Below are 17,539 nucleotides of genomic sequence, written 5' to 3' on the forward strand. Positions count from 1 at the left end.
TTTGTATGGAGTGTTCCTGCCCCATCTCACCAGTGGGCTAGGCTGGGAATGCTCAAGAGGTTGGGAGTGGACACAGCTGGGACAGCTGACCCCAAGTGACCACAGGGATATTCTATACCATGCAACATCATGTTCAGCAACCAGAGCTGGGAGAAGGAAGAAGGGATGGATGTTCAGAATTGACTGGTGCTTGACCTTGCAAGTCACCATTACATGTGATGAAGCTCTGCTTTCCTGGAGATGGCCTGGCAACAGGGAGCAGTGAATTAACTCCCTGTTTTGCTTTGCTTGCATGGCTTTTGCTTTACTTATCAAACCATCTGTATCTCAACTCACGAGTTTCCTCCCTTTTACTCTTCCTCTTGACACCCCAGTCCCACCAGGGAGGAGCAAGAAGGCAGCTGTGTGGGGCTGGAGTTAAACCACAACACAGATCTCCTGGTATTTAGAGGGATTCAAATTTTGCCTCCATGTGGTCTAAAAAAGAAGGTATTAGAAGGTATTTTGGGCAGTCACTGGAATTTGCTCTGCTGCCCACGCTTTAGCTTAGGAAGATAGTACCATTTTCAGCTAACAGTAATCGTGATAGATCCTGAATAGGAAAACAAACCCAGTATCCTTCAAAGAATCGCAGCCTGCTTCACCACTTACCCTCACCTGGAGGGAGAGAGGCCTGAGCTTCAGTTTCATTCCCAACCATGAGCCTAAGTGGTGGCGTGGCCATTGCCTCTTGCTGCCGAACACTGGCAGACACAAAAGAATCTCCTCAGCCTGGGCCGGGGAACGGTGCTGAGGCTGTTCCCCAGCCCTGGAAGGAACACACGGAGGGGTGGGCCCGTCTCCCATCACAGAGCTTCGGCGCCAGAAATAGCATCAGCCCTGCCCCGAGGCGCCGCTGCCCCAGGCGCCAGCGGAAGGGGAGGTTCGCGGCGACAATCCCCAGGAAGGCTGTGGGGCCGGCAAAGAGGGGTAGGCGGAGCGGGGAAGCCTCCGGGGCAGGGCGGAGCGGAAGGAGGCAGCAGCCCCGCCAGGCCTGGAAACGATCGCCATGGAAACCCAGGCCCCGGTCCCGCCCCTGCCGTCCCCCCCCACACCCGCCCCTCTCTCCCCCGGGAGAGCGGCGGTGGGAAGTCGGTGCAGGCTGGGAGTACCACCGGAACTGCGACCGGGCCGGGCCGGCTGAAGGTGGCAGCCCCGCCAGCGGCTCCTTCGCTAGGTACCGGCAGGTAGAGCGCGGGGCGGGGGTGCTTCCCGGGCCAGAGAGGGAGGAGAGACGGGCGGAGCGTGCGGCGCGCAGGCCGAGCCCCCTCCTCCACCCGCCTACGCCGCAGCTTGGCCTCGCACCTACTGCCAGGTGCCCACCCGCCATTTTCTGCCGGCCACCCTCTCCCCCTTCCCCCTCCCCGCCCCTCTTACACTCCCCGCTCCTCACTCAGATCCGGCGGCTGCCCGGCGGTGGCCCTGTGGGAGCGGAGCTCAGCTCAGCAGGGCGGGCCTTCTTTCTTTTTCCTGACGGCCGAGGCCCTGACGTGTTGCCATGGCCGAGGGAGCCACGGCGGCGCCGGCGTGCTTCAACGAGGATGATTTTTACTGTCCCGTCTGCCAGGAGGTTTTCAAAACGCCCGTGAGGACCGCGAACTGCCAGCATGTGTGGGTATTATTCCCCCCACCCCCGCCGCCCCCCTCCCACCCTCCGCTTCCCCCCCCATAAGCCTTTCCCTCCCCTCCTCCTCCGTCCTCCGCCTCCTCCTCATCCCCCCCCAGCCCACTGACCGACCCTCGGCCTGGAGCTGCGCCGGGGGGCGGGACGGGGACCCCCGAAGCTCGTCGCCCCGCGGCTCCCCAGGGACGGACACTTGGCCGCCGGGAGCTGGCTGTAAGGCTTGCATGCCAAGGGCTGCCCCAGGCTCCCCTCGCCTCTTTCTTTTGTAGCTGTCTGCTAGGAAAGCCGCCTCCTGAAGCGAGCCCCCGGTTGCCTGAGAGGTGGTGGCCGAGTTTCCCAGCTGATGAAAAACGTCGTACACGTCTCACCTAACTCACCTTTTTTTAAACTTCATAGTTTCCTGTTCGTTTTCTCAAACGAGGACTGTAGGTCGGTTGTGCTCTCGCTTCACTTCGTCCACTCTGTACTTTTCAGACGAGCGTTTAATTACAAAGGGCTACTTTGTAGAAAAGCAAAACAGCTTTGGGCAGTTGGTACAAGAGGAGAACCGCAAAAGCTGATGAACTAAGGCCTTTGGAAATGCATGCTAAATGAAGCTTTGCAGTACTTTTCTCTCTGCTTAGGACAATAAATCACGTGTCTGCTGCACCATTTAGTATCTCCTTAATGAGCAATGGGGTGCACACCTCAGGAACTCTTGGCAGTAAATAGTGAGATCTTTACCTCAAGTGCTACCAGGTTCCCCTAATTTCTGTATACTTCGTAAATTCTGTTATTTAATTTTGCTTATTGTTATTTTATAAAGGCTTTTATTTAGTAGGACTGTTACTCTGGTATGTATCTTCTCCTCCTAATTGCCCAGCTCTCTTCAAGGACCAAGTCTCTAACTTTCTTGACTTTGCTAACCTGTGTTTGTGGTTAACTTTTTGATTTAGGTTTTGCAGGAAGTGCTTCTTGACAGCTATCAGAGAAAGTGGAACACATTGTCCTCTCTGCCGTGGAAGCGTGACTAAAAAAGAAAGAACATATCCCAAAAGGGCTCTAGATGTTGAAAACAGTATGAAGAAAGCTTCTGGGGGCTGTAGATGCTGTGAGAAGCAGGTAGAGTAAAGCTTTACAAAAAGTTGGATAATTTTTTCTTCTTTTTGACCAGACACATTTTTACTGTGTGTCTTTCATGTCTTGGAGCTTAAGAGCCTATAGCAGGTTAAACTTGGCTTTTTATGGCTTGTGAATATACTAGGCATGCAGTGCCTGATAGATATGCCCAACAGACATAAACTGAAAGAGGATCTTGTATTGTCTATGAGGACTTCTTAAGTGTAGTGCCAGTTTTGTCCCCCCAAAATGCCAAAACTCTGAACATAGCCAGAGAACTGGCAAAAGAAAAGCTAGACTGGAAGTTACAGATCTGTGGAAAACCTCAGAAACTTTCACTATGGAAATGAAGATGTTTAGAGCTACTGTTAAATTTAACTTAAAACAAAAAAAAAATAGGCTGAGTACTCTCAGTGTACATACAATCATCTGTAATTTCCACCTACCCCATCAGTCAGTTTACATTGCCTTCGTTCCCTTCATAAAAGGGGCCATTATTTTCAGAACTCTGAGTGAAATATTGACCCCTACTGAAATCAAGAGTAATCTCTTTGAATGTGAATGGATGCAGCATTTCAGCCACACATGTTTTGTTTACGTCAAATTGCGTCAAATCCAGGCAGTTGTCTTGATGTTTGTTATGTTTCATTTGGGACTTAGTTCTACCAATGTGAAGATCAGCACTAGTGGAACCTGAGCTGCTTGCTCATGTGATTCACTAGGATGAAAATCTAGGAGAAAGAAGTAAGTTGGTAAACTGGAAGAAAGAACCAAACAGAACCCCAGAACAGTTTAAATTGCACATGAGACATGCACAGACACATGAGGTGTCATCCTGTTCATCCTTTAAACCTGTAAGAGCTTTCTGACAGTGCTGTTGGACCTGAAATTCTGATTTAGGGCATGTCCAGCACAGATGCCTTCTGACAAATCTAAGCAACTCATTGTCCTACCTTGCATTTAAGCTGGATAGGCAGCCTTAAATTGGTATTCATTCACTTTGGGTTTTTTTTTTCTTTCTCAAAGAGAAAAGTTAAGGTAGTCTCAGAACACACTTATTGCAAACAGGTTTTGCTCTGAACAAGGTTACAGGCCAGAGAAGGAGTGGTGGTGTTTATTCCATACTTGTGTACCCTCTCTGTTGTAGCTTATCAGTCGTTGATCTTGGATCTTGGAGGTGTAGTTCCTGTGACTTTGTTTCAGTTAAATGGAGTTTACACTTGAATCTTTCACTCCTGGGGGAGCTCTCGGTTGCCTGGCTCTTTGTGGGAAAACAGTCTGCGGAGGCTTAAGGATTCCATGTACGCATCAATATGATTGCAGGAAAAATCGTTTATTAAGAACTCACATCCACTATATATAGAGAAGCTTTGTTTACACCATCTTATCATGCAGGTGGCTTTGTATTCCAATTACACATACCATTCTCACGGAAAGATTCTTCTCACATAATTATTTTCCTCTTCTGTTGCCAATTAAGTTATCTCTTTCCCAGTAGCTCATTCTCAGAAAGCCTCTAACTAGGCCTCAATAACCATTAACCCAATGTGGCCTAAATTGAAGTAAGTCAGGATTGCTCACAACCTGGATATTTCTGAACTGTTTCCCCAACAGCTCTTGGTGGGGTTTGAAGCCTGGGAATGTTCTCCAGTCTCACAGAGTGATGGAGGCTTTATGGAAAAAGGTGTTGAAGATCTGTTGGGGAAGAAAATGTTCATGCTGAGATGGGAGAGAGAAGTTCTGGTTTCTGTAGTGCATAAAATGTAGAAGCAATTCCTGCATGCGTTGCTTTCTGTTGACAGAATTAGCTGTTCCTTCTGTCCCTGGATTATTTAGTGCAATTTCAATAATTTGACATTTCATTTACAGGTTAGATTTTCCTGGATGAGACAGCATTATAAAACGTGTAAGAAGTATCAGGATGAATATGGTGTTTCTTCTGTTATTCCAAAGTTACAGATTTCCCAAGATTCAACAGGGAACAGGTAATCAGGGTGTCTTCTTCCTTCTCCCTTGCCCTCAGGGAAAGTATTTTTTTTCCAGGGCAGGCCTTCTTTTTGCAATAATCATTGTCCATGTTTTTCTGCTTTAAAAAATGTCAGTTTTTGCAGGTCTTTTTCTTTTAGCAGATGGAAGAAACCCTTTCTACATGATGGTTTGGAATGTCTTCTAGGGACTTCTAAAAAGCTTATAGTATTTGTACATTGCTTTCCTTTGCATTGACAGTGGCTGAGCAGCTTACCTTGTAACAGATTTCATAAACATTTAGCCCCAGGGAAGTTTCCTTCTCTTTTTATTCCCTGCCCCCACTTTTCTCAGGTCTGTTTTAATGGGTATCCTGTTTCAAAACATTACTGTGCAAACTTTTGCTTTCTGATTGAATTTATTTTGAACTGGTATCTTATGAAACATATAAGGAACTGTAGTATGATACATACCATATGATACAAATGCCACTTACCATTTTTCTTCAAGCAGTAAAGCTGAAGAATTTTCTTTTCCATACCTTCTCACTGATGTATTAGGTTTGGGTGAAGATTTTTGCTTACTTTTGAAGACCTTTTTTTACATACCAGTTTCATAGGGCTGTATTTACTATTATTTTACATATATTTTTCTACTTCTAGCAGTCCAAACATCTCTCTATTTGGTTTTCAACCCATCAGTATATTGAACACAGAAGTTAAAGCTATTACCAGAACTACTTGCAGCAATGTTTCTGTGAAGTGTCTGGATATTGTTATATCAGTATTTTTTGACTATGTCACAGTTGAATACTCATGCTTATAATATTACAGAAGTATAAACAATGTCCTGTGACCAGATTTGTGACTGTAAATATCCATGTTTTTAGGATAAGAATGTCTGAACAGTTTCTTCTGGTTTAGCTAGAGGTGCATATATGGTAAAATTTAGTTCCTAAAGTGTTTCTATCTCTCACCCTTACTGTAGGAAATAGTTTATTTTGTGCACAGTGTAAGAGAATTTATCTTGCTGTAACTGAAAGCTGTAAATCAATTGTGTTAACACAGGTCAGTTAAATGCCTATTAACATAATCTTAAGTAAAAAAAAAACATAGAAAGTGCTATCTGTCTTACATTGACATAGTTCATAGCCTTTAGAGCTACTTGGCTGTAATCTCCAATACCAGTCCTGTTGACTAAATGTCTGCTGCCTTATACACCCCTTTTCAGCAAAATTGTGTCGTATTCCAGCAAAGGGTCACCATGGTAACTAAATACTGAGACATCCATTGATTCAAAGGAAAAGTTTTGAAACTATGAGCCATTATATGTTTTGCCTTGAAATTCATAGGACTTTTATATATATATATGTTACTGTTAAATTTCTAAATATGTTGACTGAAGTAAATTAATCTCAATTTTAATTTCTTTTCTCTTAATTTAAAGCAGCAGTAGTGACACAATATCTGATAATGGCGAGATGGCTAATAATCAAATGCTTCAAGGAGAAACAAGGTAGGCTGCTTTTATTTCTGCACTATTAAAATACATCCAGCCAATCATGCTTTTACTAGCTTAGAAAAAAACCACAAACACCTCCAACAAATTGTATTTAAAAACCTGTAATTTCTTCTGCGTTTGCATCTAGACGTTAGAATTTGTGGGTTTTTTCTGTACTTTCCTGAAGGATTTGAGCTAAAGGCTGTTACCAGCAATTAAGAGGGTGCAGTTGGAACAAAAGAATTTTCTGAAGTCTCAGAATAATGCTTCTAGTTGTACAAATAATAAACATAGTTTAAAATGGCAATTTGGAAGTAGCAGATGGAACTCCATTAGATCCACTATGATGTCAGTGAGGGTGGGACTTTTGCTGTTAGCAAAATAATGAAAAATAGTGACAAGATAACAGATTAATTAAGCTTTCTCTAACTGCTTCTTTCTCTAACTTTGCTTCTTAAACTTCTTCCTTTTTAATACTTTCTGTTTACAGTGGACATCCAACCTTCAAATGCCCCCTGTGTCAGGAAGCCAATTTTACCAGACAGCGTTTGCTGGATCACTGTAACAATAGACATCTTTATCAGATAGTTCCTGTTGTAAGTAGAGTTGTTTATGTACACTTCTCAAGCTACTTGCATTATAATTATGTGAACAATACTCAATGTGTGGTAGCTAGACTATGTCTGAAAAAAATCATTTGTCTGAGGAAGATATACTTAATGCAGTGCCTTTAGCTTGAGGAGTAACCTTCATTTGAAAATGTTTCTTGTCCAACTTTTTGTCAGTTCTAAGGCATTTCCAACTTAGCTGTTTCATTTTCTTAAAGTGAAACAAATTCAGCTTTTGTGCCTGACATTTACTCTTGTCATTTAGTAATTCAGAATAGTCTAGAGAGTCCCATTTGCAATGTAATTATTGTTTCATGTGAAACCTACAGTTACTTGAAAAGTACTCTAAGGTAATCAAAAGGAGTGAAGGAGAAAAGTATGTTTGGTATTTTATTATTTTCACTTCTATAGTGTGTGTGTTATTATTTTTTTTCTTTTGGCTTACTCTGTCATCTTAATTGTATGAAAATTAGGGCTAAAAAGATGGTTAGGGGCTGAAGTATTGCTCTTAGGGAGCAAGGCTGAGGAACCTTGGTCTGTTTAGCATGGAGAAGACTGAGAGGGGATCTTATCAATGCTTGTAAGTATCTAAAGGGCAGGTGTCAGGTGGATGGGTCAGAACCATTTCAGTGGGACCCAGTGACAGGACAAGGGGCAAAAGGCATGAACTAGAACACACAAAGTTCCATCTGAATGTGAGGATGACAGAGCACTGGAACAGGCTGCCCGGAGATGTGAAGTCTCCTCTAGAGATATTCAGAACCCATCAGGACATGATCCTGTACTGTAGGGGAACCTGCTTTAGTAGGGAATTTGAACTTTATGAACTTCCTTCACTACTATTCTGTGGTTATGTGGTTATATGAGAATTCTCCCAAACAGTAAGTAGGATGGAGTAATCACTTTTATTTTCTAAATTTAAAATAATTGAAAGTGATAAGAGTGGCACACAGACATGATTACCCTCCGTTCCTAAGAGAAACACTAAGAAATTTGGCAAGTTGAAATGTAATTTTTTAATGTTACACAATTGAGGGAAAGAACACTTAGAACTATGACTTTATGCAAACATCTCTGATGTATTTGGTAGTGGATGAGTAGTAGACTAGTTATTCCTGTAGAACATGTCTTCAATGCATTCTGTATTGCCAATAACTTTTTAAAAATTTTCTCTCTCTCTTTCCCCTCCAAATTCAGATCTGTCCTATTTGTGTATCTCTTCCTTGGGCAGATGCTAACCAGGTTACTAGGAATCTTGTTAATCATCTCAATCTAAGACACCGGTTTGACTACGGAGAATTTGTGGTAAGTTTTTTCTTCTTTGATGTGTAGGGGAATAAATGGTAACTTTTTTTTTTCTCTAAATAAAAATGCAAAATAAAAAAATCTCTGCCAAGTTTGTTTGTGCTTTGGACATGCTATGTTCTTGCTCTGTACAGAACTCAAAAGTAGGCCTGCTTGTTATAACTTGATATAGCTTTCTGTTATCAAGTGCTAATGAGAATAGATGCTGTCAGCAGTTAAGTTCCACTCCAAACTGATGACTTAAGTCTAGCTTAGTGTTCTCAAATGGAACTATTAATTCCTCCAGAACAGTTTATTACTGCTGCTTCTGGGGAAAATAAAATAGATGCTACACTATTTTATTGACATTTTTGACCTTTTGAGGCAGATATGGCTAAATCACAATTCTCAGGAGTCAACGTGCACCATGGCTTGCTGGCATTGCTGCTATGACCTCTTATTCCAGTATGTCAGGAGGGAGGCTGCAGTGTGAAAAAAGAGATGTCATTAAATAATTGTTCAGGTTGCCTTCTTTCAGGCTCAGTTTGAGTAAGTGGACTTGGAGTACTTGCCACACACACAAGTGTAGATGGTGTGTGGATTATAAATCCAGCCAAGCAGCTGAGTTCTGCATGTGGGATCAGATCTGGGGAGTTGGTGTTGTAGATTCTGTGGAGTTTGACAGGCTTTGAGGTATACTGCTTGAACTTTGTGCAGAACTAGCATAGTGTTTGAGGCATAGGCAGCTTCAGTGGTTAAAGACAGCAGAGGATGCATGTTTTTGTGTTGAATGATGTGTGACAAAGGCATAAAAAGCTAGGAGATTAAAAAAAGGGATTACACTCTTCAACACGAGTGCATCTTCCATGTTTGAGGATGTAAAATTAGTGATTGGAATTCTTATTTTGGGAAGTTGTCAGAATTGCACTAAAGAGAGTATTACTGTGGCATATTAGCAAGTTGGAAGGCAGCTCTTCAAAAGTAGCAGAGTTAACCACCTCTCTTTTGTGATACGTGTCTGCTTTTTCATTTTAAGCAGTATATTCTTAACAATCTATGATTCCTGTTGTCTGGGGATCTCATTTTGTTTTTATTAATGGAGGATGTTATGGCTGATTGGAAGCCTTGCTGTAAGAATTATATGATACAGTCAGTTTTCCTGGACTGGCTATTTGATAATGGAATGGAGCCAGGGAGAAAAGATGGATCCTTTTGCTTAATGAGCCTTTTCTCCTATCTCATGTATCTCTTAGTTAAATGCAAGATACTGTGCCACATAACCAATCATATGGTACACATAAAGATCTGGGTAGCAATTCCTATGTAAAAATGTGGAAAATGAATGATTAAACTAAGGACTATGGTGCATGCTGAGTATTTGTCCATTTTGATGCTGTTTTCATTTTGTTTAGAATCTTCAGCTTGATGAAGAAGCCCAATACCAAAACGCAGTTCAAGAATCCTGTCATGTGAACTTTTAAAGTATATCCTCTCCTTCGTGTTACTGATTGTCTGAGAGAAAAATTACATTCTATCTGTTGGTGATTGGAAGTCTGTAACAATAAAAGTGGTATGCTGTAACCACTTTTTAGGCTTAATTTTTTTCCATGCTCATAGAGACTTTCATGAATTATTTTGCTGAAACTCAAACATGACATCTTTACTGAGATGTGTCCCTGTGGAGCTAGGGACCTTTTTGGAACTTGTCACTGTTGTTTTGATTTTCTCTGACTATTACTACTCTATTAATTACATGGTCTCTTTTATTAATGTCAGATATTTTAATTCACCAAAAACAACTTTGAAAGTATCTTTAGAAAGACATGTAAGGATGCTCTGTTGCAATGTTGAGTTTCTTTAAGTTCAGGTGTCATCTGCTAAGTTATCTATGAGATGATAATGGTTTTTTTCTTCTCCTATCCAAGGACAAAGTTTTGTTTGATGTTGTGATTTGTTTTTCACCTTTACTATGTTAATGAAAATAACAACTGAAGAAATAAAAATATTTGTGTTGTGTACATCAACTATGCAGAGCAAGTTGGCTTTTTTCACCTTTCATTGAGAAAGAACGGTGACATTGCCGAGGAATAATTACATCTACTTTTTCCCCTTTTTGGAGAATAACTGAAATGGGACGCTTGCTAAAGTGCTGGATGAGGACTTTCCCTTTACTCCCAACTGCTAAGGAAGATGACACTTTCTGAAGTATTCAAGATGACATGCAAAAGGTGCACTTTTTCAGTAAATGACTGTGACCAGCTTGTTTTTCATTTTATTGGAGCTTTTTAAGAACATCTGTTGCATTTGGAATTCAAGTTTTGGTCTGTCTTATCTTTCATGGAAGGATGGGTAACTAGAGGACTAACTGGCTTCAGACCTACCAACTTGTTTATTTTGGTAAAACTGTCTAGAACTTGGACATTTACATCCAAAGTCAAAAAACAGTCGAGAAGAAAAATCTGCTCTAAAAAAGTTACCAATATATTTTAAGAGTTTGTGTTTTAGATTACCATATTCCCAGCAGGACCATCATTAAAATCAGAGGAAACAGCAATAATGCAGTTTTTAATTTAAATGGAAAATCCATTTGTAAAAGAACCTTAACTTATTGACTTATTTAACACTGATGTGGAGAAGCAAAAAGAAAGCTGCACAGTTTACATTTTAGAGGTTTAAATACAGACTGTTCTGAATGTGTACCTTTTAGGACTGACTTATCCTGTGTCACCATCACTCATGTTCTTAATGGGGACTGTATACAAGGTAGAAAACATCCCCAGTGGTTTTTACTCTAGTTGGCAATTTCTGTGTAATGTCAGTTGTGCAGCCAAAGTACAGTCTACTGGTGCCCTGGTTCCCATTTGCTCCCCAAATAAAGGTTTTGATGGTTCTTTTAAATGCTGGGATATTTCACATGCCAAAACTGATAAGGCTGAAATGCCTCAATCTGCAGTGTAATGGGTTTCAGAACTGAATCTTAGTTTGGATATCTTGAGTGTTAGAACTAAAAGATGATACTCTCTAAGTTGACATTTCTATCTGCTTTTGAAGAGTAAAACATCTCTAAAGGCATGGCTGGCTAAAACACAGAGAAAGCTGGCTATTTCAGAAATGTCTGAAGGTTATGTCCTTTTTATAACTACACATATTTCATTTTGTTACTGGCTTAATACCGTATTTTGGCAGCAGGCCACGCTTTGATTTTGTACTCAAACTTCCCTATTTCCCTCCCATACTCTTGTTTGTATATTCTCACTTGTCTGTCAGCTCTAGTGCTTGTGTGACTGCTTACTGATTTGGAGTGGGTCATTGATCCAGCTGGAAAGGTTGTTTGGATTTTTCATTTTCTCTTATACTCTCTAAAGCCAACAATGAAATAGTGCCCTTAGAAAGGAATTTCAAGGTAGCCTGATGCTAAAGTTTTTTGGGTTTTTTTTCTTTTTTTTTTCCTTTTAAAGTAAAAATACATACATACCGTGGGGATCTTATTAGTGCATACATTTCCTATTGAATGTGATAAGTACCTGTAAGTTTAGTTAACTTTTTTAGATTCGATAAAATATTTATATGATGTGGCAATAAATGCCTACAGCCAATACAGATTCAGAACGCCTCATGGACACTGGAACTAATAATTTCTATTACTTGAACATATCTTGAGAATTGCAAATGAAACTACTTCTATTTTAAAACTCTGGGAAACAAGTTTTTCTACAGCAATAATTAGTTGTCACTTAATGTGTAGTTGCTGAGCATTTTAGTCATATTTAAATGCTGAAAGACTTGAATGCACATTTTAAAGCAACAAATGTGTATAAATGCAATATAAAAACCCTTTCAAAGTGTTTAGCCTCTATTTGCATATGTTAAAATCTGTATTGGCAGGAGCTGCCTTGGTTAAGATTTTATACTTTTAATATGAAGATTGCATTCGATACATTCGCTAGGTAAGCTTTTAATGGAAATGTAACAGTCTATTTAAATATGCTGCTGCTGGTCATGATCTTTCTCACTGAAACTCAGACATACACAAAAAGCTGTGTATTTGTGATGAGTGATGCTTGTACTCAAAACATGCAATCTTTACTGGAAGACTGCTGTTTAACAATGTTTTCATGTTTGCATTGCGTATGGTTTCAGAAGGGTATGTTATGTTTGAATTGTACCTTCTATTTTTTCTTCTATTAAAGTATTTTATTTTATGTTTGTCTCTTTGGTGCATAATAAAGATGATCAGTCCCCTTGCTGCTACTACTTCTTTTTCAGGTGCTTTCTCAACTTAAGTATGTGGTCAGTTGCATGCCTTCACGCTTTGCATGGTTAGAGTGGTGTGTGTGCTGCTGAACTGGTGACTTTTGTCTCATGATCCATTCATCACCTCACAAGTTACCTTGTATCACATATGAAGATCTTTCCACCAGCAGAAAAGATGATAGGTTGGACAAAACTTGTTCATGCTTCTTTTCTGCCTCCCATGTTTGTACATTGCTGTTCCGTGCTATGTTAATAGAGAAATAACCTCCTAAAAGGAGAGTGAATGCAGTATGTAACGGAGACAATGGCAAAACCTTGTTACCTAAGGATAGATTTAACTAAGAAGGGTTAAAGTTTTTCTGAGGAAAGAATTGTCATTAAATTTGTGCTGGCTGCTTTATTGGAGCAGCAAGGTGGCATCTAGGTGATCTATCTTTCTGTCCTGTGTATCTGAGCTGGTTATTTTTGTGCTTTTATATTCTAAGGACAGAAAGATGATAATACCTTTATGAAATGGAGCTTATGTCTTACTTTGAATGGTAGAAATACAGTAAAAATGTCAATTTAGCTTTTATTACTTTACTTTTCTTTCCCCTTAGAATGTAGTTTTCTGAACTCTAAATAGATTATTGTATCTCCTAAATCTGATTGTAAGCCCTTTGTTAGAGATTCCATTTAATTTTCTTTTACTATAGCAATGCATATTTCATTATTTAGAGAGAATGCACTTAATGTGTTTAATTCTCATGGGCAGTATGCTGGTTACAGGATAAGTAACCTCTGCAGAACTCCTCTTCGTTCTGCTCCAGTCCTAAGCCAGGAGGGCTTCATTCCCAGAGAGGGAGTGGGACTTGAGTGTGCACAGGTCATCTTCTGACAGGTAGTGGAGAGTAGAAGGTTTTCTCTATTTGGGAAACATTCCTGGGTTCCTCCTCTTAGATACAGTTTTTAAGTTCAGTGAGATTTGGACAAGAGTGTCTGTGAGGACTTTGCTATAAAAGCTAGTGTATTTTTTTGTTTTTTTTATTCTGAAACAGCCACAGTAATTCACAGGTGCTCTTAAGAGATACGTGCTTTGTTACATCTTGTAAACATTGTGCTGGTTGTGAAATCACTCCAGAACCTGGCAGCCAAGGTTGTTTTATTGTAGGCAAGCAGAGCCACAAGAATATCTGACAAAAGCATTTTTGGGGTGCTATTAGAATTGGAGAAACTAACAAGGGAAGAGCACAAAGTCTGTTCTCAGAACAGCGTGCAAAGTTCAGGGCCTCTACGATGAGAAGGCTTTTCAATAATGTTAAAATTGCCACACAATTAACACACCTAGGGTCAAAGAGCTTTTTTCTTTTGCTTGGGTTTTTTTGGTTGGGTTTTGGGTTTTGGGTTGTTTTGTGTGTGTGTGTGTGTAGCTTTTGGGTTTTGTTTGTTTTTTTCCTTCTGTGTGAGTTAAGTAGGTCTGTACTGTTTTTTATTGTCAAATTGTAGGTCTGCTTTGAGAAGAAGCAGTTTCCACCCCTTCATTTTCCAACCATAACCAGCCTTATTCTATCTGTAGTACTTTTAATGTTTTTCTTTCATTTTTCACCTTTATTTTTTTTCCCCCTCCTGTCATTTATCTGTTTTTCTGGACAAGATGCTAGGAGTAAATTTTATATTTATTGCCAAACACCTCCAAGCTATTAGGAAATTTGGGGGTGGAGGGAAACTCATCACTGCCAAATGCATTCTGTGGCAAGCATCTGATTTTAATCTTTGCCTTAAATTTGCTGAATGCTTTTAGGATGCATTCCTAAGCTCAATGAAGTTGTGGGTCATTTTCCAGGGCTTAGTGAGGAAATACTGTTTTTATGAATTTGCTTAAGCTCATGAGGACACAGTCACTGAGAAAAGTGATCCTCACTATAGCTTTCTAGTCTTTCTCTACTCTTGTGTTTCTCTTTTTCTCTCTGTAGGTATTTCCTTACAGCAATTCTCATAAGTTTACCCTGTTTCCCCCCCTACTGATCTGTGTTTTAAAGTAATCAGCAATGAAACAGGTAAGATTATTTTACGTAGCTGCTATGTTTTGCCTCTTAATCTGTATGTTTTGTAAGCTCCTCTGGCTGTGCCCTCAATATCTTGGGGCTGATGTGGGCCTCAGAGAAGAGTAAGTAAGAAACTTGGTATCAATAACTTCCAGAGTTTGCCTGCCATGTTTACATCTATGGCTGAAGAAGTTTATATTTCTCAGAGTGTGCTTGTAGTTTGAAAGAATCTTAAAGTTTTACCAGTTAGATTTTTTTTAATTGGTTTGGGGTCTTTAAAACTTTATTTATTTATTTTATGCTCAAAACATTTATTTTGTTGGTTTCCTTGATCAGAGGGTTTTTTAGGCTTGTTTTTTGGGTTTTGAGTTTGGTTTTTTTGTTGGTTTTTTTTTTTTTTGCTTGAAGAGACTAGGATGATGTTTAAAATCAAACATGTGTCATGCAGACCTGCTCTTTAACAGGAATGGGCATTTGTTTTTTAAGAAAGCCTTGCTTTAGGTTCTCTGTTTTTTGCAGCTATGGACAGAAAAAGGTAGGGAGGTGGTGGCTTTTTTTTCCAGGCTAATGTTTGTAGCACTGGTGTAAGAGAAGGTGGGAGTTATGTGCCACCTCAGCTGTAAGAGTGAACTTCAGTAGCTTCTCTTACAGATTTTCTTCTTTCATAATTCAAACCACAAGAGGGCACTGAATATTTTTGAGTTTTCTCTATGTAAGTATAGCATTTAAGGATGTTAATACAATAAGTAGTTGTACTCTGGGACAGTTTTAGAGATGGGATTTCCATCCAGGTGTTTCATAAAATGACATAAATCATTTATATATTTTGGGGGTTGAGAGACTGACTGGGGTCATTTCAACCTATAGAAAGAATATTTCTAACCCTACTTTAACACCTCAAATAAGATTTACCTGTGCGCTTTCTGCTTTGTGGCAACCAAAGCTGTGTTCCCCCAGGATTCCTCTCTGGGAAGATCTGAGTGCTCCCCGATTAATGAGTGAACAAAAAAACGTAGCGTGTTTCTGCAAACTCCAGGTACTTGCAAGTCCCTTCCCCATACCCACGTTCTTTTCTTGGTCGTCTTTAATACTAAAACCTTGTAGTGCGCTGAAGGATCACACGGGGGCATCTGAGGACTGCTGCATTCTGTGACAGCCGTGGGGCCCTGGCTCATTTCTGAGTTCTTGCTTTCTGAAACCGCACACGTTGTCAATGACCTCGCCAATGACATTTCCCACCTGCTGAGCTGAGGCCTGGCTGCTGTCAAGTACAGTTGTGCTTCAATATCTCTTCCTATTCCTTAGGTCTCTTAAATTGTTCTCTGGTTCCACATGCAGTCGTTTGGGGCTGCTACAGGCATCAGAAATTTGCCCAGATCAGGCTCAGGCTCTGTCATCTGAGAGAGAACTAAGTATCCCTGGAGTATGCTTCTGCAGTGGCCTGATACCTCATGGCCACATATAACAACCACATATAACTATTTAATTGGTGAAAGATAATGTTCTCACACAAAAGAAAGTGGCTAAAGTACACGTCTGAAATGGTAGTGGGCATTAAGGGGTGTGCTGTTATAAACACAAGCTGTTTGCTTTTAAACCTTGCTTTTAATTTACCTGTAGCTAAGAAATTGGAGGAAACCAAGGGCCTTTTAAATTTTCTTGATAGTTCTTAATCAAAGCAAACATGTCTTTTTTTGCTCCTCTGCAGGAAGATGGAACATTTTTATTTGATAACTGTTGTAATTTTAATTTCCTTCCATGTTCCTTATGACATCCACTATGTTTGTAAACATTGGAGTTTTCCATCTTGAAACACTTAGGTGTTGAACTCAAAACATTTTGTATTTGACTGAATCTCTTATCTTGTGGGTTTATGTGACAACCCTTATCTTCATTGCTGCTTTTGCCTCATCAGCCAAAGAGGTAGTATTGAATCATTTTCCCCATCTGGGAGGTTAACTGAAAAAGTGAAATTTATTTGTGGAAGATAATGCAGGAATTTGAGACAGGGCAAGGAACAATCCACTGAGAGTAGCACACCATCTGAATATCCTCCTGCTCTTTAACATATAGTCTATAAGCACTGCTAAGTGAGCTAGATAATGCTCTACCTGCCAGCACTTTCCAAGATTATTTAATGAATTCATTTCACTTGCAGTTGACATTGAAACTCATGATCAGTCAGGTTCCACCCAAATATCAACAAACAACTGAATCACAGTTGTTCACTGAGTAGTATACTGATCACAACATGAACAAATCATCTGTGCTGGAACACAGAAGATCAACAAAGCTATTCAAGCAGCTCACTACCTACCAAAAGAGCTAGAAAATGTCTGTCTATATGGAGCTATTTTTAATTTGGTTTATGGTTCTCTGTAGTTAGTCAATATTGCATTTTGAAATTAAGTTCCTTCGACTTTTAAAAAGAGCATTCTTATTCTCCTGCACTTTGCTCATTTTTTTTTTCAATCTCTCTGCCTACATTTACTGTCTTATTATCTGCAGACATAGCTTTACTAAGCAGGCTAGAGCAGGTGTTGCTTTCCATCTGCATTGGATAATGTCTGATTAATGTTCCCTCTTCTACAGCAAGGCAGTGGGATAGGCACTGTGGTATTATTATTACCTGTGCTGCAGTAATGCCCACTGGCAGCAGTGCTGCTGGACAGACACACAGACAGTGCCTGTCCAGGGGAATGCACTGACTCTGCTGTAGGGCTCCCCATCTGTCTGATGCTAGTGAAATGAACTTAGCAGGAGATCTAAGCAGTCACTGCAATAGATCTGCAGCAAGATCCACATCAAGTTCTGATGTTTTTCCCCCTTGTTGCTCCTACCAGAAGTATGGAAACATGTGGGTCCATGGGGAAAGAAATGCAATTGACCGGCAAAAGCTCAGATTTTGCAGGTGTCTCTTATAGTTACTCAGGGCTCATTAGATAGCTTAGCACCCATAAAAGTTGTGAAACATGTTCAAGGCAAAGAATTGCAAGAAAAGGAAAAGCAGCCAACCAGCTAAAGACCTGCTCCTTTTGCTTTGTGTTTAATGTTTTTACTTTTTCTCAAATGAGGAGCTTGTAGTAAGAACACTGATAGACTTCACCTTAACCAAAATGGTAAAGGAAACTTCATCCTTGCAT

At 40.3% G+C, this 17,539-nt stretch overlaps 1 protein-coding gene across 3 annotated transcripts; it reads left to right on the forward strand.

The window, feature by feature from the left end:
* Positions 1 to 992: 992 nt before the first annotated feature.
* Positions 993 to 12,372, forward strand: RNF138 (ring finger protein 138). 3 transcript variants are annotated; one of them, XM_030446235.1, is made up of 8 exons: positions 1,098 to 1,226; positions 1,437 to 1,650; positions 2,599 to 2,764; positions 4,631 to 4,746; positions 6,173 to 6,241; positions 6,717 to 6,822; positions 8,032 to 8,139; positions 9,531 to 12,372. In XM_030446235.1, the coding sequence occupies exons 2-8, from the start codon at positions 1,538 to 1,540 to the stop codon at positions 9,597 to 9,599; spliced, it is 747 nt and encodes a 248-aa protein (XP_030302095.1). In that variant the 5' UTR covers positions 1,098 to 1,226; positions 1,437 to 1,537; the 3' UTR covers positions 9,600 to 12,372. The 3 variants fall into 3 exon arrangements, with proteins under 3 accessions (XP_030302096.1, XP_030302095.1, XP_030302094.1); XM_030446234.1 differs by lacking the exon at positions 1,098 to 1,226 and adding an exon at positions 1,254 to 1,354; XM_030446236.1 differs by having other exon boundaries at positions 993 to 1,650; positions 6,176 to 6,241.
* Positions 12,373 to 17,539: the final 5,167 nt, after the last annotated feature.

The sequence above is a fragment of the Calypte anna genome, chromosome 2 (genome assembly GCF_003957555.1).
Source record: "Calypte anna isolate BGI_N300 chromosome 2, bCalAnn1_v1.p, whole genome shotgun sequence".
In the NCBI taxonomy this organism is placed as follows: Eukaryota; Metazoa; Chordata; class Aves; order Apodiformes; family Trochilidae; genus Calypte; species Calypte anna.

Coding starts and splice junctions, on each gene's coding strand:
- RNF138 (XM_030446235.1), top strand. CDS start 1,538: ATGGCCGAGGGAGCCACGGCGGCGCCGGCGTGCTTCAACGAGGATGAT. Junction 2,765..4,630: donor GTAGATGCTGTGAGAAGCAG/GTAGAGTAAAGC, acceptor TTTCATTTACAG/GTTAGATTTTCCTGGATGAG. Junction 6,242..6,716: donor ATGCTTCAAGGAGAAACAAG/GTAGGCTGCTTT, acceptor TTCTGTTTACAG/TGGACATCCAACCTTCAAAT.